The 25,227-nt window shown below is 43.0% G+C and overlaps 2 protein-coding genes across 11 annotated transcripts in view; one reads left to right on the forward strand and one right to left on the reverse strand.

Moving 5' to 3' along the window:
* Nucleotides 1–14,513, reverse strand: part of NEK11 (NIMA related kinase 11) — a 170,319-nt gene extending 155,806 nt beyond the window's left edge. For 2 of the 8 annotated variants that reach the window (XM_084620354.1, XM_084620361.1), the window contains exons 1-2: nucleotides 14,139–14,265; nucleotides 3,460–3,735 (exon numbers count right to left, since the gene is read on the reverse strand). In XM_084620354.1, the coding sequence (XP_084476480.1) occupies nucleotides 3,460–3,629 (170 nt within the window). In that variant the 5' untranslated portion in view covers nucleotides 3,630–3,735; nucleotides 14,139–14,265. Of the gene's footprint in view, nucleotides 1–3,459; nucleotides 3,736–14,138; nucleotides 14,268–14,420 lie in introns of those variants that run through there. The other 6 variants (XM_084620358.1, XM_084620356.1, XM_084620360.1 and 3 more) reach the window with 6 other exon arrangements.
* Nucleotides 14,514–14,633: 120 nt separating this feature from the next.
* On the forward strand, nucleotides 14,634–23,991 carry ASTE1 (asteroid homolog 1). 3 transcript variants are annotated; one of them, XM_084620353.1, is made up of 6 exons: nucleotides 14,894–15,402; nucleotides 15,493–16,825; nucleotides 19,594–19,804; nucleotides 21,454–21,646; nucleotides 22,980–23,163; nucleotides 23,636–23,991. In XM_084620353.1, exons 2-6 carry the CDS (start codon nucleotides 15,512–15,514, stop codon nucleotides 23,702–23,704), a joined length of 1,971 nt encoding a protein of 656 aa, XP_084476479.1. In that variant the 5' UTR covers nucleotides 14,894–15,402; nucleotides 15,493–15,511; the 3' UTR covers nucleotides 23,705–23,991. The 3 variants fall into 3 exon arrangements, with proteins under 3 accessions (XP_084476478.1, XP_084476479.1, XP_084476477.1); XM_084620352.1 differs by lacking the exon at nucleotides 14,894–15,402 and adding an exon at nucleotides 14,634–14,887 and having other exon boundaries at nucleotides 22,980–23,991; XM_084620351.1 differs by having other exon boundaries at nucleotides 22,980–23,991.
* Nucleotides 23,992–25,227: the final 1,236 nt, after the last annotated feature.

Raw genomic sequence — 25,227 nt, forward strand, 5'->3', positions numbered from 1 at the left:
GCCACTTCAGCCCCAAACATTCAAATTTCAATCATGCAAAGTGCTTTCATTTACTGTGAGTTGCTCATGCCATATTCAAGAATACATGAAGACACTGCCCAAAACACACAACTTTTTCTGTTGGCCAATCTTCATTAGGACTGTCTCAGTCACGGAAACATCCAAACATTACCAAAACAAAATAAGAGCAGACTATGAGCAGACTGCTTCAGATATGAATTCATAAGAGTTAGTCCGATTTATTTTGTAAGTTTTGCATATGTCCAAAATAGAAATAAACTCTTCCATGAAGGTTGTCTCAGTTATCTCTCAAATGGAGACAGGAGTCTTTGGAAGAGTTAACTGATCAACATTGTTTAGAATGCTCAAATTATATTTTTCAGAGTTGTTCTTCAGCATCACAACTTGAATGCCCTATTCCTGCAGACTTTATGCACATGGCTAACTTTACACATGAATGGTCCTAGCAAAGTCACGCCTATCATGATCAGATTATCATAAAGTTAAGCATCTAAGAAGTACAGTAACAAAACATTAGATTGTAATCTGTTCAGCATACGTACCCTGTCTTCTTCTGCATTTAGAAAACACCTGGCACTACAGCAACATAAATAAATACTTATATTGTTAAAAATAATTTTATCTAGGGTGAGATGTCATTTCCAGCTTCTCACTGTTAAGATGGTGCTAATTTATTCCAGCAAGAAATGTTGCCATTTTTTGTAGTGCAATGTCACCCTCCAATTGCAAAAACTGACTTTAGTTTTCTCACAAATGAGCAATTCTTTCGAGGTAAAATAGCAAAATGCTTTGCTTTGGCAAAACTATAATGTTTCACTAATAGTCAAGATATCTTTGTGGGTCTCTAACTCTCTGCAGGCTTCCACACAAATGCAGTATAACCACAAGTTTGTAATGGAAAGTTGCCTTAAAAATGCTGGAAACTAATTTGGCACATGTAAAAATCAGAAAACAAAATGGTCATGCCTTATATAAAAAGTAAACTTATAAATAGTTTACCAAAGGTTAATAAATGATTAATAGATGTTATAAGCATGTTACAGATATGAGTAGCATACATTATAGAAGCCTGAAAGCACATCAGCAGAAGGTGTAACAGATGGTTATAAACAACATATTGACCCGTGGAACTGTATAACAATTGATTAACTATCTATTAAAGCATTTATCAATCATTTTTAAATCTTTATAAACTATTTATAAATGTACCCTTAATATACAGTGTAACTACTAAAACCCACTTCCCTGCCCCTTTCTGTTGGGAAAACTGCCTGAAAGGGCTCTCTCTCTTAGTCCTGGAAAAAGATAAAAAAAAATACCTGGGTTTAAAATGAATAGGACTCTTTCAATTCCCTGTTAACCTAATTACTATAACATAATAACCAACAAATGTATCATTTATTGGAAATGTGACCTACCAAAATGGCTACTGTACAATGTGCACTTTAATATTTCTGAAAAATATGAAAAAGAACTCTGCTATTACTGACACTAGTTGAAGTGACTGAAATATTGCTGCATGCACCTAGCTCTTGGAACTGTAAACGTTCCAGGTATCAGGGGGCTCCCCAACACACTCCGATGAGCCTTGATATCTCTTCTACACAATAAGCAAGTGTCCAAATTTTTCAGAAATCAGAAATTCTATTAGCTGAATATTCTCATCAAATATGGCTAGGTGATGCACTATCAGTATCTTCAACAAGAAATACTACATATGTGCTGACCACAGTTGGATTACCAACACTAATGTTATCTTTTGAGCCAATATCCAAGTCATCACGGAAAATTTGATTCCTCACATAGGTTAGGTTACTGAGTGGTTCCAAGCTTAAGGAAAAGAGCCTATTTCTGGATGAAAAAATTATCCAATTGAGGTGTCAGACATGAAGCAACCAGTATCAAGTCCAATGGACACACAAAATTCTAGATTATAGGGAAAAGATACTTTTTAAAGTCCCAGTCTGTAAAATTGTCAGAGTGATGAGAATATAGTTTTATACAACAAGAAATTTCATCCAATGATATTAGACATGCACCCAAATTTGATTTCACATGCAGAGCTGTTAACATTCCTTGGAAGTGTTAAGTCTGTGATATTTTGTGATCCTATTGAAATTATAAAATAAATTGATGAAAATGTGTCCATTTTCAGGTAGAGACAAAATTAAGATTGTTGAGACTAAATAAAAAAAATTGTTATCAATTACAAGTACAGTAGCCATGGTAGCTTTCACTTTACGATTTCTATAGTCATTACCTCTCCTTTCTTATTAGACAAGCAGGCATCCAATTTTATCATCAAAAACAGAAAAAGTCTTCTGTATTTTCTGCTGGTTTAGCTACCAGCTTCTCTTAGGTCCTCTCCAACAATCTAACTGAGTCTTTATGATGGTACCCTGACTACAACACTAAAGTGACTGGCATGGTATAAAAACTTAGATAGATTAGACAAACCCTGGGAAAAGTCACCTGAAGGGGACAGATCCATAAAAGAAAAGCAGGAATTCTGAAATGTTCTTACCTTGTTCTTATCTTTCCCAGCTTGATTGCTTTAAAGGCCATTTATAATTGGACAGAGCATTACCGAGTTAGATACCACAGCAATTGAACTGTATCATTTTTGGGGATCTCTCTCTTTGCATTTTATAACAATTTTTAAATATTCAAGTAAATAAAGATAATATTTTCATGAAGGTCACTGAGCATGGAATGGAAATGCATTATGAGTGGTGCAAATTTTAATAGACCTCCTCAAGAAAGATCTTGTGGACCACATTATTTTCCTTTTTTGTCAGAAGTAAGCAGTTTTGGTACACTGGAGAAAAGGAAAACTGTTATGGTGGATATACGCCTTCTCACTGCGTCCTCTCAATTACATGAATGTACAAACGACATTTTATACAGAAGGGATAAAATTCACCCCTGTTCAATTAGCACAAGACCCTATATACCACTTAAGCTTCATATAAGTTGTAACTGGCATTTAAGTAATGGATAGAGTGAATTTAACCCTAGATGTATCAGGATTTTAGTAATCCATTTGATAGAGTTCTTTTTACTGTTTGAGAAGTACTTAGATACTATGGACAGGAGGGATATATATGGAAGATAGACAAAAAATTTAACTTATAAAATCAGTTAAAACTGGCTTGATTAAGCCCACCATAACATAGACTGAAATCTTACTGAAGAAGCCTACACAATAATGTATTGAGTTGGAAAGACGGTATCTAGTGGAGTGCCAGGTTCAGCGTCAGCCAATTTAGCACCATCAGTGAAGATAGGGTAAAGAGTGTATTAATGAAATTTGCAGGTAATACTAAATTGGGAGGTAATGGGGCACCAAAGAAAACAAAAACAAAAAAAATTAGAAATATGGGCCAATTTTTTTCCCAAATACATTGAGTCAACACGCTATATAAGATGCTTACTTACAATTCTTCTCCTTGTTTTGCCTTCTTGTCTGAAACTAGATAGACTGTTCCAAAGCTTCCTCTGCCAAGTTTCTGCTGAAGAACATATCTTCTTGCAATCAAGGTTTCAGAGCAAGTGGAAATAGGTGCGGAACCACTGACATGTTTAACAGCCTCTTGGAATTTCAGCATTGCTCCATGTAACAGAGATCACATTCATTTATCTATAACGTATCTTTCATATTCAAGTCTCCTTAGTAATGCTCCTATTCTTCCAGTGATGTTCACAGAACAACACCTAAAACAGAAAAATAGATAAGATTTTATGTAATACTCTAAAGTTTTATCAAGATATTCAGGTTGCTAATTAAAATACCACACCTCAAGCTATCATCTCGTCACATATCAAAAGCTCAGGGCCAATCAGCTGGAGGGGGGGGGGGCAGGAGGGCCATTTGGCCTGGGCCTTAAGCTCAAAGGGGGACTCAATTTAGACACTTGTTAATTTTCTGGTATTTGATAACTTTCGTAAATTGTTTTTATGCGCATCCCTATTGGATGAAAATGTGACACACTCTCTCAGCTTAGAGCTGCAAATTTAAGCAAATAAGAGATGTGATTTGGTAATAGACATAATTTTTTTGTTAACTGATATAGATTTTGTCATATTAAAGAGTTTAAAATGTTCATAAATATTAATAAATATATATTGGTTCTGATGGCACAAGATTAGACCTTGATGAACGTGTACTCTCAGATCACCTGATTATATAAACAAACCACTACTACTGGCTGATGCTGGATCAAGTGCATGTTGAAAGGTACAGAATTGTTACATTTTACTGTTTTTATAGTTTTACATCTAGTTGACTAAGGAATTATTTATGAGTGAAAATTCCTCATTATTATCTTCATATGCTAGCTAAAAGAGGTGACTGGTTGGTTGGTTGAGCCCTAGCTTGGTAGTTTGGCCATCATCATAGGATTTCGTAGGCTATAGGCCCAGATTCAAGGTGAAAATTTGTAAGGATAATCTTGTACAGTGAGTTTTGTGAGGACACGTTTGAAATTTTTGGACATTATCCCTCTGTCTATATCCGTGTCTGTGTTTACTATTGTAAGCAGAGTCAGGATGAGCTCCACCCTGACATCTGGTGGTGAGGCGGGGCAAGTTGTGGAAAAGAACTTCAGGGACTGATCTCATTTGCATAGGCAAACCCACCCCGCCTAGAATGAGGCCATAGCTGCCCAAATGCTCACTTTGGCTGCTGCAGGATCCCCAGTGTCTCTGTTATTGGGGCAGGAAGAATAAATTGTTATTACCCTGATTATGGGAATCAAGGACAGTGGAACTGACTTGGCCTTTTGTTATGATGGAGGGACTCGCCATCAACTAAGTAGCACTCGCTAGGCAAGGGACATGGGTTCCAAAACTCTGTGAATTGAGAGAGGCTGGGGACAGGTATTAATACTTTGTGGCATGGGCCCCCTGGTGAGGGCCTTACATGCTAATTGCACTTCCTCCTCTCTCCACTGTGGAATATCAGAGCTAATTTTGATTCCATTAGGAGTCTAGTTACAGGCTGCTGAGCTGAATTCCCTTTGCGCTAATGGTGTACCAGCACTGAGGCTCCCCTACTACAAGCTGAAATCACAAAAGAGCTAAACTTACAAAGAGCTGAAATCACTGAGTGTTGTGTTAAGTAGTGGGGGAGCCTGAAGATATATGGTGGAGAAGTTTGCGGGACGGCGAGCAGAGCGGTTGGTGGAGCAGAGCAGTTTGCGGGAAGGCGAGCGGAGCGGCTGGTGGAGCAGAGCACTTTGTTGGATGCCTACAGCAGCCCATGGGGAGCCCCCCCCATGGAGAGGTGGGGCCATCAGCTTTGGACCACGTAAGGTGCCCTTACTCTCTCTCCCCACCCCCAATCTCCACCCAGGTTGGGAAGTAAAACTCTGCAGATAAACTTTTGAGCTCTGGGGCTGCCCTGACCAGAGACAGAGACTTTTGGGTCGTTGGACTTTTGGGACTTTGGGTGATTTGGGTTGCTGGACTCAAGAACCAAAGGGAAAGGACATGCCCCAATTTGCTTGGGGTGGGTTTTTTTGCTCATGGGTTGTGTTATGAATCCTGGTGGTGGTGTTTCCCCAACATAATGCCACATTGTTTCTCTCTGTTATTAAAAGGCTTTTTGCTACACTCAGACTATGTGCTTGCGAGAGGGGAAGTATTGCCTCTTGGAGGCGCCCAGCGGGGGTGGTATATATTTGTCCCAGGTCACTGGGTGGGGGCTCGAGCCGGTTTTGCATTGTGTTATTGGAATGGAACCCCTAGATACTGAACCCAGCCCTTGTTGCTGCCAACTCTGACAGGCAGAAGGGTTACACTATATATATATATATGTCATCCCTTTGTCTTCAGCTCAGCCTGTTATATTATACCTTGCATGCTTGAGTTTTGATTCAGTGATAAGGATAATAATCTGTCTGTTTCATTTTGTGTTCTTAATTAGTATTCCTTCATTTTACGTCTTTTCAGCATTTGTGTACCATTCGGCATTTGTGTACATGTTTACAGTAGAAGATTTCAAGTGTAGATAAGCTACTTATTTGCAGCAGAATACTTCAAGTGTGGATAGGCTACATATTGACTAGATAGATCACTATGAAGAGGGGATTTGAAAGTGGTGCAAGCAACAGATGGCAAAAACAACTGAGTGAAGCAGCAGCTAACAGCTCAAAGCGAATAACTTTATTCCTCAAACCACTGGAAAACACACCTTACCCAACAAACAATGCTACAAATAATGAAAACTCTACAACTGCAACATATAATATTTCGATGCCAATACCTGAACATGTCAAGAAGTAGTCAAGAAGGAGATGTGCCAACAGTAACAGTTGCAGCAGAAGATTCTGTGTACAATCAAGAAACTCAACAGCAACAGGAAGATGCAGAACTTAAGCAGCAAGAGCATTTCATGAGTATTACAGGTTTGACTGTGACTGACATTGGAATTATTGACAAGAGCAGTGCTGCCCAAATGCAATCTTTTCTTCAAATTAATTGTTTTGAAATTCCAAGTAACATTCCATGAGATGCTGATAATCATGCTTTCCCTACTCATCTGCTGACAAAAACTCTTCCAGATAGTGAGACCTGCACAAGAGACTGGTTATGCTGGAGTACGGAAAAACAATCTCTGTACAGTGCACCCTGCTTCATTTTGAACAAAAGTGCTGCAAATGCATCAGTTCTCTCTGATCAATCAGGATGGAGCATCAACAGAGGTTGGAGGAAGTTGAAAAACTAAATACCATCACATGAGAGTTCAACGTCACACAAAGAAAAAAACGGCTACACACCTCCTGTAACTACTGTTCTTCGAGATGTGTTGCTCAGATCCATTCCAATTAGGTGTGCGCGCACCACCATGAGGAGGACCCAGTGGTCCGAGGTTATTTGGGACCATGCACAGTAGAAGTAGGACGAACGATTCAAAAAGGGCAGGAAAGGATCCGGGGATAAGTCTGGTACGCCGTCCTCGGGCATCGCTTCAAAAGGCCTCGGGCCTGAGATTCAACAGACAATGCAGGACCTGCCCTTTGATAGAGCAGGCCTGTTCGCGAAACAGACAGACTCTAGGACTTCATGGTTGCTCTCAAGTCCTTTAGGCTATGCAGCCTAGAGTCTGTCTGTCGCGAACAGGCCTGCTCTATCAAAGGGCAGGTCCTGCATTGTCTATTGAATCTCAGGCCTGAGGCTTGTAACCAAGATGTGCGCCTCATGGCAATTCCTGAGGACAAGGTACATGCTGCCGAGTCCACAGCATCCAGTGAGGCCTGTAAAGAGGTCCGTGCCACTGCCTTGCTCTCCTCTACTATACCCCCAAACTCCTCCCTGGACTCAGGTGGCACAAGCTCCTTGAACTTGAGCATGGAGTTCCAGGAATTGAAGTTATATCGACTCAGGATTGCCTGCTGGTTGGCAATCCTGAGCTGGAGCCCTCCCGTGGAATACACCTTGCGGCCAAATAAGTCCAGTCACTTGGCCTCTTTGGATTTGGGTGCTGGGGCCTGCTGCCCCTGCCTTTCTTTCTCATTCATGGCCTCAACCACCAGAGAGCAGGGCTGTGGGTGCTTGAAGAGATATTTGTACTCCTTCCAGGGCACAAAGTACTTTCTCTCCACACCCTTGGCTGTAGGGGGGATGGAGGCTGGAGTCTGCCAGATAGTCTTAGCATTGGCCCGAATAGTTTTGATGGGGGAAGGACAACCCTCGACGGACCTTCCAGGGCCAAAATGTCTACCACCTGGTCCTCTGACTCTACCACCTCCTTGGCCTGCAGGCCCATGTTGCGCACCACCCTGCGCAGAAGGTACTGGTGGGTGCGGCTGTCTATAAGAGGTGGCCTGGATATGGAAGTGCCTGTGACGGCCTCGTCTGGGGAGAACGACGAAGAGGCCAAGGGAGGAATAGGGTCCTCCTGACCCTCCTGTTCATCAGGAGCCCGATGACCTGCTTCGCTATCCGCCTCAGGAACCAGAGTTGTAATCAGTTCTGAAGCAGTGCGGGGGCCAAATGACTGAGGCCTCAGGCACCCTCAGTTCAGAGGTGGCCAACCGGGAGCTTTTAGACCAGGGGTTCCCAAACTTGGTTCGCGGCTTGTTCAGGGTAAGCCCCTGGCGGGCCATGAGATGCTTTGTTTACCTGAGCATCCACAGGTTCGGCCGCTCGCAGCTCCCAGTGGCCAGGAACAGCGAACCGCAGCTGCTGGGAGAGGCCGTACCTGCAGACGCTTAGGCCAACAAAACGTCCTGTGGCCTGCCAGGAACCCCTGCTTTAGACTGTGCACCCTGGGCCTGGTGGTACACCCACGGGGTCCAAAATGGCCACTGAGCTGGTCCCTGCCACTGCGCCAGCCATGGCCCTCCCCTCACTTCAGGCCATCTACGGCTTGACCAGTGCTGGTCCCGCTCCGAGTACCTAGACCCTGCCTCCGAGCCCAAGGAATGGGATCGGGACCGTGAGGGTCAGGATGGTGCCAAGCAGAGCTGAGCCAGCGAGCAGTGCTGCTGCGAAACTGGGGAGTGGTGCCGAGAAGCTAGGTATCGGTGCCACAAGGCTGGGGAGTGGTGCCACGACCTAGAACCTTACTGTGACCTGGAGCTACACAGGGACTGTGAGCGATGCCGGGACCAGTACCCAGCCCGGGATCTGCTCCTCGAAGGCGACAGGTGTGCAGATTGGCGTCATGATTGAGAGTGCTGGCGCGATCTGGAGCAGTGCCATGAGTTCGACCGGTGTTGCGAGTACGACCGGTGCCATCATGAGGAGCAGTACCGGGACTCCGAGCGGTGCTGGGGCTCGACCAACAGTGCCAACAGCCAGATCATCACTGGTTTGCCCCAAGACGGTGCCATACACTGTGGTACCGGAGACTTGGCACGTATCATAGGCAAGCTCGGTGCTGTTATGGAGATGGGGTCCCTCACGGCCGCAAAGGTGTCCGGAGTGGATGGCAGCTGTACTTCCTCAATACTGTGGGTTGGGGAGTCCAATGGCACTGGACTCGATGGCTCCCCTTGTGGGGCTGAAGTCAATGGTGCCACTTCCACAGGCTTTGGCCCTGGGTACTCCTCTCTGGGATGCGCCCCATTGGCCACCTCCAGGAGTGTGGGTCTCTGGGACAGAGAGCCACTCCTCCCTTGCTTCCAGTGCTGCTTCTGCACTGGGGAGTGGGAGCGATGCTGGGTTGATGCCGCCGGTTTCAGCGCCAGGGAGCGGCAGTGCCGCGGGTCTCTGCCATAGTCCATCTGCAGTGCTGCTTCTACCACTGCCGCCAGGCCACTGCGCATCAAAGAACTTGGTGCCAGGTCCTGCCGCGCCAAAGGAAGCTGAAGTCTAAGTGCTGCCTCCATAAGGAGTTGCTTAAGGTGAAAGTCATGCTCCTTTTTGGTCCCAGGACGAAACTCCTTGCAAATCCTGCACCTATCAGCTTCGTGAGCCTCCCCCAGACACTTCAGACAAGAACCGTGGGGGTCCCCACTCGCTGGCATAGGCTTGGAGCAGGACTTGCAAGACTTGAATCCTTGGGCATGAAAGCCCTCCCAAGAAAAAGCAGTCGGGATGCAGGGTAAACCCCCCAGCCCAACTGCTACTAACTACAACAAAAATAAACTACAAGAACTAAAGAAAATTTATAACAACTATAAAGCAAGCTAGGGAAACTCACTAAGCAAGACACCACAGTTCCAACGACCATCTCAGGTGGTAGGAAGGCACTGAGGGGGCGCCGGGTTGGCAGGGTCATATATTGAGCACCATGATGGTGCCACTCAGGGTGGCTCCACAGCTGACCCGATGGGTGCTACTAGGGGAAAAACTTTCCGACAGCTGTGCATGCAGTGCGCACACACCTAATTGGAATCAATATGAGCAATCATTCGACGAAGAAACTATGTTGCCTGGAAATCACCCAGTAGAGCAGCATCAGCTGAAAGTTCAGTTGAGAATTTACTCTTGACTGAATTCTCTACAGAAACTAACTGGAAAAAGCTTCTTGAGTGCATCCTGAATGTCATCCTTTTTCTTTCTGAGCAGGGATTGGCTTTCTTTGGTTCCAGTCAACGTATTGGTGATCCATGCAAAATGGAAACTTTCTAGGCATAGTTGAACTCCTCAGCAAATATGATCCACATTTATCAGAGCATGTTAAACGTGCTCAAGAACTGCAAGAGAGTCAAAAGTGCATGCAAGTCCACTATCTCTCCACACGCATACAAAATGAGATTATTGAGCCATGTGGATCATTCATACAAACAACAATTCTTGATGATATTCAAAAGGCCAAGTATTTTTCAGTCATTGTTGATGCCACTCCAGATTGTTCTCACAAGGAACAGACTACTATGGTTATTCGATATGTTAAGATTGTAGACAGGTCAAAAATTTCAATTGAAGAAAGGTTTATTTTGTCTGATAATTTCAAGAGAAAACCTGGAAAAGAAATTGCTGCTCGAGTACTAGCAATGCTAGAAGGTTTTAAGTTAGATTTTCAAGTCTGCATTTGTCAAGCCTATCACAATAGATCTAACATGGCTGGGAAGTACAAAGGTGTACAAGCAGTTCTGCTTGAGCATAATTCAAACTGTATTTTCCCCAGCTGTGGAAACCACACACTAAACATTGCAGGTGTTGACTGTACTGAATCATGCAAGAAGGCAATTACATACTTTGGAACTGTTCAGCAAATGTACAATCTCTTCAGTAGCAGTCCACAAAGGTGGGAAATTCTGAAGCAATTTCTTCCTGTTTCACTGCATGGGATGTCCAAAATTAGATGGTCTGCACAGATTGATGGTGTTCAACCAGTTGCACAGCATCTGAACTCAGTGAGAAAGGCTTTAAATGAGCTTGAATCTCTCAATATCACTGCCCAGGCTCAAACTGAACTTCAGTCTATTCAGAAGCAGGTGTCCAAATTTGAATGCATTCTGATGTCATCTTTGTGGATAGAAAAGGAGTACTTGTGGCACCTTAAAGACTAACCAATTTATTTGAGCATAAGCTTTCGTGAGCTACAGATGAAGTGAGCTGTAGCTATCCGATGAAGTGAGCTATAGCTCACGAAAGCTTATGCTCAAATAAATTGGTTAGTCTCTAAGGTGCCACAAGTACTCCTTTTCTTTTTGCGAACACAGACTAACACGGCTGTTACTCTGAAACCTATCTTTGTGGATGAAGCTACTTACAATGATCCACCAAATTAATCTGGTAATTGAAGCACACAATGCTACCCTTGATGTTAAGAGGGATAACATTGAAAGTCTTATCAATGACATTCAACAGATTCATGAACAATGGTATGTGATCCTGACTGAGTCCAAATTAGTAGCACAGAATATTGGCATTTCATCTGAGATCTCCACCAATTGCAATTTACCTACTGAATCCAATGCCGAGCAGCATTATAGGATCAATGTCTTCCTTGTCATCATTGACTCTATTCAGTCAGGTCTTACACATCAATTTGAGTCACTGTGACTAATGTGTACCCTTTCTGGATTTCTTTGGTAGTTCAACAGACTGAGTAATGAAGATATACTTTCTGCAGCTGAACAATTTCAGCAACAGTACAACAAAGAAATATCAAAAGATCTCAGTGACAAGGTCATCTTCCTCAAATAAATATACTCCACAAACTTTAAATTGGATTGCAAGCCAAAGGAATTGCTACAAGAAATACTCAAACTTGAACTCTCTGGGGTGTTTCCTAATATCATAATTGTGTATTTTTGTCAGTTTGCCTGCATCAGTGGCTTCATGTGAAAATACCTTCAAGTGAAGCAGGTAAACAACTATCACCATTCAACTATGGGACAAGAGCATTTGAATGGGCTTGCCATGCTTAATATCAGTTGTGACACTGCAGAAAAGCTTGATTTTTCCTCAATAATTAGAGCATTGGCCCGTAAAACGGCTAGAAAAGCATTTATTAAATTAAAAAATATTCATATTATGTCTCACTCTTTTTTTTGGTGCCTTATTTTGTTTTCATGTATTGTCATTTTTTATTTTTATTATGGCTAGGGGCCTCAAAAGATGGAAGTGGCTTGGGTTTCCTTGGACCTCTGAGGGGGACTGGAAAAGCTAAGCAGGATGATTAGTGGTCAGTGTTTTGGTCGGAGACTTCAACGGCAAGCACCAAGTACCTTAGAAGTGGTGGTGTCAGTTTCATCCATGCCAATCTGCCCACTGAGTTTCCTAGAACGCAGTTTATCTACTCCAGAAAAAAGACAGAGAAATGAACCTGCCAGGATTTAGATCTCTTTCTAGAGTGCCCTTCCTTATAGGGTGTCCCCACACTTAGACGGAGTACAGTATAACCTGCCAAGAGCGACCACTCATGGGAGTTAGCAAAAGTGGTCTCTTGTAAGAGGTAGTCTCTCTTCAGAGGTTTGCACAGCAGAGAGCCATAGTGTTCTGTGGCCTTTGCAAGTATTCACTTGTGACAGCTAGTCTCTCTTCAGACGTGGTCTCTAAGGCTGTGTCTACACTACAGCTTAGGTTGGCATAATTTATGTTGCTCAAGGTGGTGAATAAGTCACCCTCCTGAGCGACATAAGTTACACCAACGTAAGCGCCGGTGTGGAAATCGCTATGTCAGCAGAAGAGCTTCTCCTGCAGACATAGCTACTGCTACTCTTTGGGGCCGAAGTAGTTAAGCCAACTGGAGCCTGTCTCCCGTTGGCTTAGAGCAGCTACATTAGAGAGTTTACAGCGGTGCAGCTGTGTTACTGTAATCTCTAGTGTAGCTGTGCCTTAGGGCAGATTTTACTGTACTTCTTGTTTATATAGCCAAGCAAGCAACTAGATTTGGTGGCTAGGCCATGTGTTCATGACAATTTTGCAAGGCCCAGGAAGCAGTAACGCCTAGTAATAGGATTTAATTCCCATATAATTAGGTTTGGTGGGACTCAATGTTTATTGTTTTACAATTTTGATGGATATTATCTAATGTTTATTTTAAAGCATTTTTTCTATTGTTATCAATTTCAGTTTTCACAGTTGTGCAAAAGTATAGATTTTAAGCAATTTTTTTGAGTTTTATCTATTTAAATTTTCACAATTGTGGGAAATTATGGGCTGGTCAGCCAATAATTATTTAACGATAGTAGACATTGAGATTCAAAATGTTAAAGCTTTACATTAAAACACAAATTCTCAACATCACATGTCAAAACATATAAAGTAAATAGCTTTAAATTAAACTCTAATATGGTCTCAAGCAGCATTTTTCTCACTTTGCCTATCTGTAAATTTCTATTCTTATTGAGGGAACTATTTTTTCATGGGTTTGTGTGTGAACGGTGAAATTGACATTTACCTATATTTACCAAAGACACATTTAATCCTTCCAAGCCTACTTAGAACAGAGTCTTTAAATGATTAAGGGTATGAACATCTTCCATATGAGGAGAGATTAAAAAGACTGGGACTGTTCAGCTTGGAAAAAAGATGACAGGAGGGAAGACGAGCAGGATATGATGGAACTCTATAAAATCATGAATGGTGTAGAGAAAGTGAATGGGGATGTGTTATTCATCCCTTCACAAAACACAAGAACCAGGGGTCTGCTAATGAATTTGACAGGCAGCCTGTTAATAGCCTATTTAAAACAAACAAAAGGAAGTACTGCAAATGCACAGTCAACCTGTGGAACTCGTTGCCAGGGGGTGCTATGAAAACTATAACTGGGTTCAAAAAATAATTAAATAAGTTCATGGAGGATAGGTCCACCAGTGGCTATCAGCCAAGACAATCAGGATCACAACCCCATGCTCTGGGCATCCCTAAGCCTCTGACGGCTAGATGCTGGGAGTGGGCGAAAGGGGATGGCTCACTCAATGACTACCTGCTCCGGTCATTCCCTCTGGGGCACCTGGCACTGGCCACTGTCAGAGAACGGGATACTGGGCTGGAAGGTCCATTGGTCGGATCCCGTGTGGCCAATCCCATGCTCCCACCCGCTGTCGCAAGGCCTGCCCCCAGTACCCAGAGCCTGCTGACGGGATGGGGCAGGGCACTGACTGTCAGGTGCTCTCCGCCCAAGTGACTCCGGCGCCTGCGGCTCTGGGGGCGTGAGCGTGGGGCGACGAGAGGAGCTGTGCTGGACATAGGAGGGGGTCACGTCCATTTACCTTCTCATCCCCGCCCCCGGCATAGAAGCGGAGGCGGCGCGGCTCCCACCCCTGCGTCCCAGCCGGGTTCTCTGTGCACGGCCCCGCTCCACCCGCCAGCTAGCTCCCCTCCCGCCCGGCCTCTGTTTGGTACTGGTCTCCTGGAGACGCCGCGCTGCCCGACGGGATACAGACACCCAGGCCGGACCCAACCAGCTCCCAGAGAGAACCCGAGAGGGGTAGTCACGCGACCCGTCTGCGCCCGCTCTACCCTGCTCGCATGGAAACGGACGCTAATAGTACCCGCCGATGAGCGACGCAACAGTGAGGCGCTGGAGTGGGCGTGGCTTCACCAGGCGTAATCCCTGGGTCCTCCTATCTTGATGTGTCCCGCCCCCCCCCCGGAAGTGGAGGAAGGGAGGCTGTTTGCTGTGGCACGGGTCGTGTCTGCAGGAGCGGAACTGAGTCGCCCGAGCTAGGGCAGTTACGGGTCCCTTATACGGCGCGCACAGAGGGGCTGAGCCCTCCGGCAGCGCTGGCGTTCTCCTGGGGGACGGGAGGAGGCGCGAGGCGTTGCCTGAAGCGCGCGCCCGAGTGCGATATAACGGACAGCGCCACGAGCCCCGCTGGCTTCGCTCGCGCTCCGGGGGGACGCACCGCTCATGTCTGCCCCGTCTAGCTGCACCCCCCCCCTCCCCCCGGGGCGGAGCCATGCCGTGTCGTAAGCCCGAGCAAGGCCCAGCTCCTGAGTGGTGAAAGGCCCCGGCTGGGTGAGGTTTCTCTGGGTAAAACGTTATAGCCGGGATTCTCTCCCCCCCCCACCCCCTCCGGCCTGAGCTGGCCGCAGGTCACGTAATGGCGGGGAGGTCCCCTCATTTTGCGTGTCTATTTCAGTATGTTACAGAGGGTGAGTGCGGCTTAACAAAGCCCCAAAACCTGTTCTGTAACTTATGGACCAACTCAGCCATTTACACTGAGCTACTGCTTCGGTGGGGAATCACTGAGTACGACGGCATGGAAAGGCTGGCGGACAGAAGTGGCCGCATGTCCCTTTTCAGAGGTGTAGTTTTCAGTGCCCATGGATAGCACTAGAAAAGTCAGTTTGCATAGGTTAGCTCCAAGTCACATGGGGGGTAGCGTAGTGCAGTTCCAGCAGCTGTAGTTCAAAACAATTTGGCCGGTCAGGGGAAAAAGCTATATGTAAACAGTGTCCGTTGGTTCCTTTTGACCTGGGGAAAAAATCTTGTAACTGTCACTTTTGGACTCAAAGGTAGCGGGAGCTGAGGTAAGTGGACAGCACTAGTGTCTAATTAATCTGATCATCAGTTTCGTAGGCGGTACTTGAAAATTAAATTGTTCATTTGTTTGACTACAGCTGTTAACACGTTAAGAGTATGGGCATCCATGGATTAATGAGCTACGTGGGAGAGCATCAGCAGTTCTTCACTGATCTACAATTAAGGAACACAAAAATCATCATTGATGGAAATAATTTGTTTCATCGGCTTTATTTTGAATCAAATCTAGACCTCCAACATGGAGGGGATTATGATTCTTTTACAGATATTGTGCACAAGTTTTTTGAAACTTTGTCTGTATGCAAAATATACCCATATGTTGTGTTAGATGGAGGGTGTGACTTGTCCGATAAGAAGTTTGTGACATTAAAGGAAAGAGCCAGGGATAAGATCCAGGGAGCATATTCCATCTCTAGAGGTGGTGGTGGAAGCGTGCTACCCCTGCTCACGAGAGAGGTTTTCAAGCAAGTCTTGAGCAAATTGGAAGTACCTTTTGTCCAGTGCTTCTCAGAAGCAGATAGGGATATTATGTCATTGGCTAATCATTGGAATTGTCCAGTTTTAACTTTAGACAGTGACTTTTGTATTTTTGATTTGAAAGCTGGGTATTGCCCTCTGAATTACTTTCAGTGGAGAAACCTTTGTACCTGTGAAGGCACACTAGACTGCTACATTCCAGCTCGATGCTTCTCTTCAGAGAGACTGTGCAGCCACTTCAGTCATATGAACAAAGCCCTTCTTCCTCTCTTTGCTGTGATGAATGGTAATGATTACATTAATTTGCCAGCTCTGGAGACGTTCTTCAGCAAGGTGCGCCTGCCAGTTGGAGGCTCTGGCGGGAGGGGGAGGAAGCATGTCCGCATTCAGGGACTTCTAAACTGGTTGTCCCATTTTGCTGATCCCACAGAGGCCATAGACAATGTACTGAAATATCTTAAAAAGCATGAGAGAGAAGAAATAAGGGAGATTCTGTGCTCTTCCATGGAGGAATATGAACAGTCTGATGTGAAGCTTGAGGATTTTTTTCAGAATGGAACCTATGAGTCTCAGGTGATCAGGAAATTAGAGTTACCACAATGGATGCTTGAGGCTTTGGCAAAAGGTCATTTGTCTCCATTCATTAGTGATGCCCTTCTATTAAGAAGAACAATCCTTCATGTCCAGGTGGAGAACATGCAGAGGCCTAGTGCTCACACAGTCGCCCTACCCATTCGTCAAGTCATCTATGGGCTACTTCTGAATGCCTCTCAAAATTCTGAAGTTATTTCCCCAAGTAAGCAGTCCAACAAGCTCCCAATTGTCCGTGAATTTGATAGAATCCAAAAGACGCTCAAAAAATCCTTTGTTCCAACAACATTGCTGCCTCGGGATTTTTGTGAAGACCATTGCTGTTTGGCCACATTAACTGAGGTAGGGTTGTCAGAACAGATATCCTGGATAACAAATCAATGTTGTGAGTGTAATGGGTGGGAGGGGGGGAACTTGGGTGTCAATCCAGTCAGTCAGTTTAGTACCAGATAGAAGTCACTTGTAAGTACTTTATAAGACTGCTCATGGTAATAAGCAGTACATGCAGTACTAACAGTAGGGTCATAGCCTTTGGTTTCCAGCATTCAGAGATGTTACAATTACATAATCTTTTTAGAAAGGAACACTCGACAAGTTATAGGCAGAGGTCGTAGAGGCCTAAAACTTCCCATTATAACCTTGTTTTCATTTGCATTCAATTTTCCCAAACTAACCATTTAAGAGAGCTTTCAGAGCAGATTTTTTTTTTAAATCTGCATGAGGAGTAATCCTTGATTTAAAGAGGTGCTTTTTTTTGTCATGAAAATCAATCCAGGTTTGATAAAGCTATACACTTCAGGAAAAAAAGTCACAAGCTATACTGAGTATGAGTTAAAGGCTTTCTGCTAAAGTCTCTAATCTGCACTGAGCAAGCTTCAGCCCCCCAGTTTTGTGTGCCATCTGCAGTTCATATACTTGCCAGTTCCATAGAGCTCCCTTCCTGGCTCCAGATAGTAAATGGACAAAGCAGCAGCTGAAGAAAACATTTTGGGGTAGAGGTGGTGTGCTGGGTTGGGAACTAGAAGGAAACAGTTCTAGTCTCAGTTCTTCTATTGACTAGGGGTGGCAATCTTGTATGGTTCAGTCACTATTGATCAAGGCCTTGTAACCCCTATCTTTAGAGGAAGGAAAAATCTCTCTCATCCCCTTTCAAAGGGTACATAATTGTGAGGTTGCACAAGGTCACTTCGGGGAGAGCTAGGAACAGAATCTGGTTCTAATATGGTAGCCTCAACTCTCATCCACTGCCCGCTCAACCTTTCAGAATGAATGCTCCAGATCTGTATTGGCAGTGCTGTATGTAACCATTAAACTAAATTGTCGAAGTGTATATGGCTCTGAGGGGGATGACACACGGATGTGACCGCTACCATTTACTCTTTTAGCCCAACTGGTGCTATGGATCTCGAGGACCTGCATTCAAACCCTGCTGCTGACCCATATATTTTTGTTTTCATTTTTCTTTTTTAAATTAAGGAAACTGCATACAAAAATCTTCAAATGAACATTAAGGTTGCAGAGTCAAGCACAAGTTAGGAAGCGTCCATGCAACTTTAATTTGTCTCCCTGTGTAGGCACTGTGCTAGTCTTTAAATTATTACATACTCTTGTGCTCTAGGACCCACTCTGCCTTGTTCAATGCATGGGGTGGCCCATAAATGAAGCAAAGGATTACAGGAGAGAAAAGATGTTCTTGCATTTTTAGCATGGGATTGGGGCCCAATAGAGCTGGGTTCTGTTTCTGCTCTACTGCAGACTTCTCGTCTGATAACGGGTAGGGCCCTACCAAATTCATGGTCCATTTTGCTTGAGGTCACAGCCAGAGGCTTCTTAAATTGGTCAGTTTCACATTTTCAGCTCTGTACATCTGAAATTTGAGTGTTGTAACCATGGGGGTCCCTACCCAGAAGTGGATCTGATCTCACCTGCACCTCCAGAGCTGCCATGCAAGGGAAGGAGAAGTGCTGTCGCTCCTCAGCCCAGCAGGGACTTGCCGGTAGGAGCACCCTGGCTGGGGCATTTCCAGGAGCAGGGCCATATTGGACCCACCTCCACAAGTCTCCTTCAGCTGCAGGAACCTCCTGGGCTGGAGCTTCCTGCAGCAGGGGAAGGTACTCAGAGGTAGGTCTGATCTCCCCGAGAGCAGCCATGCAGTGGAAGGACAAGTCCTCTCCCTTCCTAGCCCAGCCCAGACTCGCAGCTAGGAGCCCCCTGGCGGGGGCACTCCCAGCAGCGGGGGAGAGATCAGATTTCATGAGGAAGGGCTTAAACGTCACAGTCTGAAATGTTTTTGACTGCCATGGAATTGGTAGGGCCCTAATAATGGGCAAGACTAAAATGCATGTACACAAAGCAGCTGAACTAAGGTTGCCCAGGCTCCTATAATACTGCAACTGCAGTTTTTTTAATGAATTTTTTTTGTATATACACACACAATTTGTACCAGTATTACTGTAATGGCTTAGGATTTTTTTTAAATGAGTCAAGTCTCATTTACTAGTCACAATTTATGAAGCTAGATTTTCACTTGTATTGTATGAGCTCTCAATGCATATAAGTGATAACTGCAGTTCTCTGTCAAAATCCAGGTAGAAGATTCCACTGGGAGTATAGATCAATGGTACGGATAGTTGGATGGTAGCACAAGTTTACAGCCTATGGTGCAATGCTAACCCCTGAAATGCAGGTGATGTAGGACAGACACCCTCCAGGACATGCCAAAGGAGGTGGTTTTGAATGCATAAATAATGGCTAGATTTTCAATGTGCTCAGCTCCCAACTCCATTTAGGCACCTAACTGCAACTGAAACACTTCCAAAAAATTTGACCCTTGAATAGATAACATAGGAAATGTGACTACTTTTTAAAAAGATTGAATAGTTTTGGAATAATTTATTCTACAGAATGATCTAAGTTTCATCCATGTCACTTTCATTAGCTCAATATTTATGAGGTTGGACATTTTTGAAAAAAATTAACACTGCTATCTTAGCATTAACACAGAAGTCATTTGCCTTTGGGTGAAGATGGCAAGTGTAAATGGACTTCCTTACAGCAATATAAAGCCAGACCTCTTCACAGTATATCCATAATTATGACTTTTTTGGCAGGTGCCCAGATCAGTTCGGCTAAAACTGCTGTTGGAGACGTTAGGAGTGAAAGCCAGCATCCTACAACCCATCCCCAGTCCCTTGTGGCTCCCTGTTGCTGTAACCTGCTACTGGACATGTTACTCAGAACCCAAAGTGAAATTGCATCATTTACAGGCATTACTTCTAGGAATGGTATTTGGGGAATTGCACAGGACAACAAGTAGCCCAGGTAGGTCCCCAAAGAACTAAAAACTTTGACATGGATGTTTCATATTTATATGCAAATCTACATTCTAGCCACAGTTTCCCCCTTTTGTTTTTGTAAGGACTCTCCACTTCCATAGGAATTAATGGTGATTTACGCTCTACCCTCAGCACTCAATTGATACATTGGTGAAGATCAGAGACAGTGCTGTGTCGCAGTTAAGACTGAGGGACTTGAAGTTAAACTCTGTTCTATTCCCAACTTTTGTCTTTGGGAAAGACATCTGACTTATCTGTGCCTCAGGTGCCTATCTTTAAATGGCTAAAATCCAAATGGACCTTGTCAGGTGGTGGTGGCGGCATTTGTAATTGTGCTTCAGGAGCACTATAAAAAAGTGCAAAAAATTTTCAGACTTAGCATACACATGCATCAAAGGTTGACACTTCTATAAGACTTATTACTCAGTAATGAACTTTTACTAAAGTCAGTTTGTACTTACAGGAAACACATTGTTCATGTGCGAGTCTAACAATGAATTCTAATTCAAAGCAGACTCAATAGGGAAGCTTTGAAAGCAAAGGTATTACCTCTCCTTCATACTTTCACAACTTCATACTTTCAGGAAGGGGAAATACTAATAGAAATTTGGCCAAAGAAACCATCAGTTTCAGTAAGAATAAATAAAATAGTGTATTGAGAGAGTTAACAGGGAAACTAAGCAAACTTAATACTGGCAGCAGCTAAGCATTGAGGGTCTACTTCAGATTATAAATTCTAGGCAGGAATAGTCTGTGTACATGTAGTGCTTGGTACAATGGGGTCCTGATCTCTAATGGGGCACTCTAGGCACTACTGATTATATTAATCTTATTTTTTAAAGTCAGAGCCTTAACTATATTCTAACAAGAAGCCAGAACATTCAGGATTAATGTTAAAGCTGTAATTAACTTGGCCTGTTGTGACAGGGTATTATACACAATGATCAGCTATAAGCTTTACACACACTGTGGGGCCAAGTTACTATCTAAATTCAGAACTCGTAGGGGTTTGTGTTTGCTTTTGCAGTTTATGATTGAATCTATTGGAAATGTTACTTTAACATAGCATTTGTATAACAAATTAGTAAGCAGTAATTAGTACTTCGGGATTAAATCCTGTTTAAGGCAGGGTTTTCCCCACAAAATGCGGGGGGGAAGCTATCTTAATACTGCAAAAGTAGCAAGATTTAAGGGTTTGGTTCTATCTTAAAGTTAAAAGGTTGTGGGGAAAGGTTTTTAGGTAACATAATAGGCCAGCGTTCGATTTAGGTGGCATTCCTGACGGTATGGGAGGAAGAAAGGGTTAGACTACAGAAGCAGAGCAGGCAATTCTCAGCTGCTTCTCATTAACCTGGCACATAGTAGGATTTTTTAAAGATTTTCCAGTTGGCCCACAACACATAAGTATGTGCACTCTGACACACACAACTGAGCCAGCAAGTAGATTGAATTCTTTTGTTTCAGACACTCATGGCTTTTGGTACTTGAACAGTAACAATTTAAGACACTTGAAAACAGATTAGTGTTTAGAGGTTCACAGGCACCATTAATTGTACATACCAGTCATTCTTTGTATAGGAGAGTGCTTGGGAGCCTCTAGAAATACCCTTATTTTCTTGTCCATTCATAATCCAGATCCTGCGGTTTTCCATGTCGAAGATGATCAAATGGTCTATGACCAGTTTCTAAAATGGAAAGAAAAGAATTTTCAGAAATTACTGGATTTAGACACAGCACACACTTTCTGCCAGTGGCAGTGCTGCCTCCAGATGGGATTGCATCTCAACCAGCTACTCTCTACTCCTCTCACTGAACCAGACTTAACTCGGTAAGAACCTGTGAGAGACCTGCCTTCTTCACAAGGTGCTCCAAATATAAAGCACCCTTATATTGTGTTTTGCCTTGTCTTATACCTGCTGTGCCTCTGGAATGTAAGCTCCTTGGGTAAGGGACCTTTTAAATTTGGTACAGTTCATATTCTGTTGTATGGCACTAGTACTCTGGCACTTAATAAATGATAACAGCTTCTAATGTTTCAGCAAAATCATGTTTTTAGTAATTACTACATATAAAATTCCAATATAAATTTTTTGAACGAAAATATTAAAATTTTACTCTTAATTCTTTAGTACATACTGTGCCTGAATTAAAGTAGTGTTCAAATTAGAAAGTTTGGGCTTGATCTTGCATACCCTTTCTGAGGCCAATGAAAATGACTCATGAGTCAAACTGTAAGATCATAACTAAAGTATGTAAACATGTATGCATCACCACCTGAGACCAACATCTAGGAGATTACATAATGTAGAAGTGCATCAAGAAAGGGAAAAGGGTACAATAAATTGAAAACATGAAAAAAATTCAGAGTAAAAGTCTGGAAATCACAGGCATATAATGAATGATCCTAAGCATTTTCACTTGAGCAGAATTCTTTATACCTGTTACTACAGAAGATTCACAGAAATGATTTCTATCTAGGATCTGTATTTTCAATGTTAAATCTGATTTTAAACATCTTTCATTAGATGCAAATCTTATGTAGGGTTAAAAATGCACTTTACTCAAATTCAGTGCTCTCAAATATTCAAGGTGCTGTTAAAAAGCAGTTTCTCTTCCTTGGGCAAGTGAGTTCTGCACTTCTTGTTACTTGCATAGATGTGTAAAGTTCTTCTTTCCCCTATATTCATGTCTAGGGCTCTTAACTCAATAATACTTCACTCCTATAGAGTGCTCAAATGAAAAAGCAGGCATTGAAGATACAAGTTATGTATGTCAGCTAATTCCCAGCAACTAAAGTAATTTGATTTTTCTTCTGATTAAACCTAGAACAGTTTTAAATTGAGTTGTCACCTGAAATTTCTTTGGCTTTATTTTGCCTGCTGGTTCTAAAAACCAATAAAGTTAAGAAATATAGTAATAATGTAAATATGTACCTGCAGACAAGCTAGATTTGAACTCATCATGAAAATGAGTTTGGGATTGTTTCTTTAAAAGGCTTTTATTTAAAGAGTTCATATTCAATGATTGTTCATTAGAGGTGTGTAACTGAGTAGCATAAAACCACAAATAAGACACTAGTTTGTATTGTTTTTTCCACTAAACAGTATAGTTTTGGTAGCTAGAGTTAGATATAATTCTAAATTTAATCTTTCCTTCGGCAGGCTTTATTGTGGGACCTTTGTGCATAGACTATGCAAAGAGCTTAAATCAGTACATGCAGCAGAGAATCAGCTTCTCTCATCTCCAAAGATGAGCCAGCTTTATTGTGATCTGCTCCATGCAGTAAAGTCAACTGTACCTCCAGACTTCTTCCAGGAGACAACCAAGACCACCCAATTCTGCAAGGTAAAGAACAAGCAAGCCACTAGTCAGGCAGAGACTACCAGACAGCATGCTACATTGGAAGCTCAGCCTTTGTGTGATGTTAACAATAGGTTTGCATCACTAATGGTGGAAGACTGAAAGTAGCACATACATGACATTCAAATAATTCTGCTTTGTGAATGGATCACAGTTACAATGAAGTGGGTGAACTGCATTGGAATTTAACTGGCCCTTTTACAGTTTTTAGCATGAATCTTGCTACAGTGATTTTTTTCTATAAATGTTATAGGATACTATATCTGAACTTTCTAAAAAATGTCAGTCTTTTGATGTCATTGATACAACCGAAGAAACTAAATTTGCAATTTTAAAGTAAAGCAGTAAGAGGACAGTAGTCTCTCCACCCCTCCAACTACCATTGCAAAAAAACAAAAATCCACCATCACAACTACATACTACACATGGAAAGCTAATCACAAATTTAATTCTGCAGGGCCAGTGTCCACCAGTGAGATTTTCAAAAGTTTCCAAGGGAGGAACAGGGGTGCCTGACTTCCACTGAAAATTGGGTCATCTGCTGTGCGTATATATTCTAGTTACTGAACTGTTGGGGAGGAAAAAAAACTGGAACTTATCCTTTTCTTCTCCTGTGTTTCTCTTAAGAAACAGGTTTGGATAGTCACTACCAAGCCTGAGTGCTACCACCTAAAGTAGACAATTTTTTCTTCTGTCAAGGACATTTGATACCACTTGAGAAACTGTCAAGCAAGGGTCTTTTCCCGGAAGATTCTAAAAATAAAGGAATGTTAAAACAAAGATTTGTTTTAAATAAATTGTTTATGCATTTAGGTTTGAGAGTCCATCTGATTTGGTTTCCGACATACTCCTGCAATAAAATAGCTAGTATTTACTACTCTTGTTCCTCTTCAAGAATCAATGTGATGTTTCTTTCTCTCAAGGTTATAAAGATTTTTAGATCATTACCTCTCTCTTTAGTTAGAGTTGTGTCCACTGCTCACCAGAAAGAACGGTTACTTAACTTAGAGTAACTGTGGTTCTTTGAGATGTGTTGTCCATGCAGATTGCCTTCTTGGGGCACATGCATTCCTTGTGCAGAAGATGAGATTCTTTTGGTTAGCAGTGTCCATTAGGGCCATGGCTGCACCCTGAGAACCCTCTCAACCATTGTCGCCCAGGGCATAAGGGGTGGGGGCAGCCTCAACCACTTCTCAGTTCTTTTGCCAATAAAGACTCAAATTAGTGGGACAGAGGGAAAGTCAAGGAGTCTGTGTGGACTACACATCTTGAAAGAACAATTACTTACCTTACAGCACCAAGGTTCTTCAAGTGATTTCCACAAATTCCACTCTTGGTGACAAGCATCCCATGCTCAGATGTGGGTAATAGGACTCCTATGTAAATACTGACGTATTGCATGCTAGCAAAGTTCACATTTGATTTAGAGGCCTGCACAAAGGTTACAGATGCATAGTAAAAGTATGAACTGAGTACAAGCACGTCACCAGGCACGTCTCAGTCAATGGGATGATGCTCAATGAGGTGGTGGAGGTTGCAGGGGCTCAAATCAAATGGGACCTGATGTGTCCTGGGGGATCTCCCTTTGCTAGCATGTAGTAGTTTTATATTGAAAGTCTGAAAACCATTCAAATACCCCTCATAGAAACTGTTGTCCTCTCATCCATTCACAAATGCCACAAGTCTGATGCTCTGGTTGATTTAGTCTTGTCTAGATAAGGGGATAATGCTCTATCCATGTCCAATATATGAGTTTTTGCTTTGGGGAAAGACCAGCAGATGAAGAGACTGATTTATGTGAAAATCTGACACTACCTTAAGCAAGAACTGCAGGTAAGGTCTACTGTTGACGCTGAAAGTTCATATAAGAAAGTTGTGCCATAAGGGCTTGAATCTCTCCGCCAACTTTATGACCACCACAAAGGCTCTCTTCACAGAGGTGATGGAAGGAGCAGGCATCCATGGGCTCAAAGGGAGGGACCTATTAAATCATCTAGTCACTCTTCCAGGGAAGGAGGGAGTTCTGACATGGAGAAAAGCAGAGGTCAG

Source organism: Lepidochelys olivacea, assembly GCF_965140295.1.
Source record: "Lepidochelys olivacea isolate rLepOli2 genome assembly, chromosome: 2".
Taxonomy (NCBI): Eukaryota; Metazoa; Chordata; order Testudines; family Cheloniidae; genus Lepidochelys; species Lepidochelys olivacea.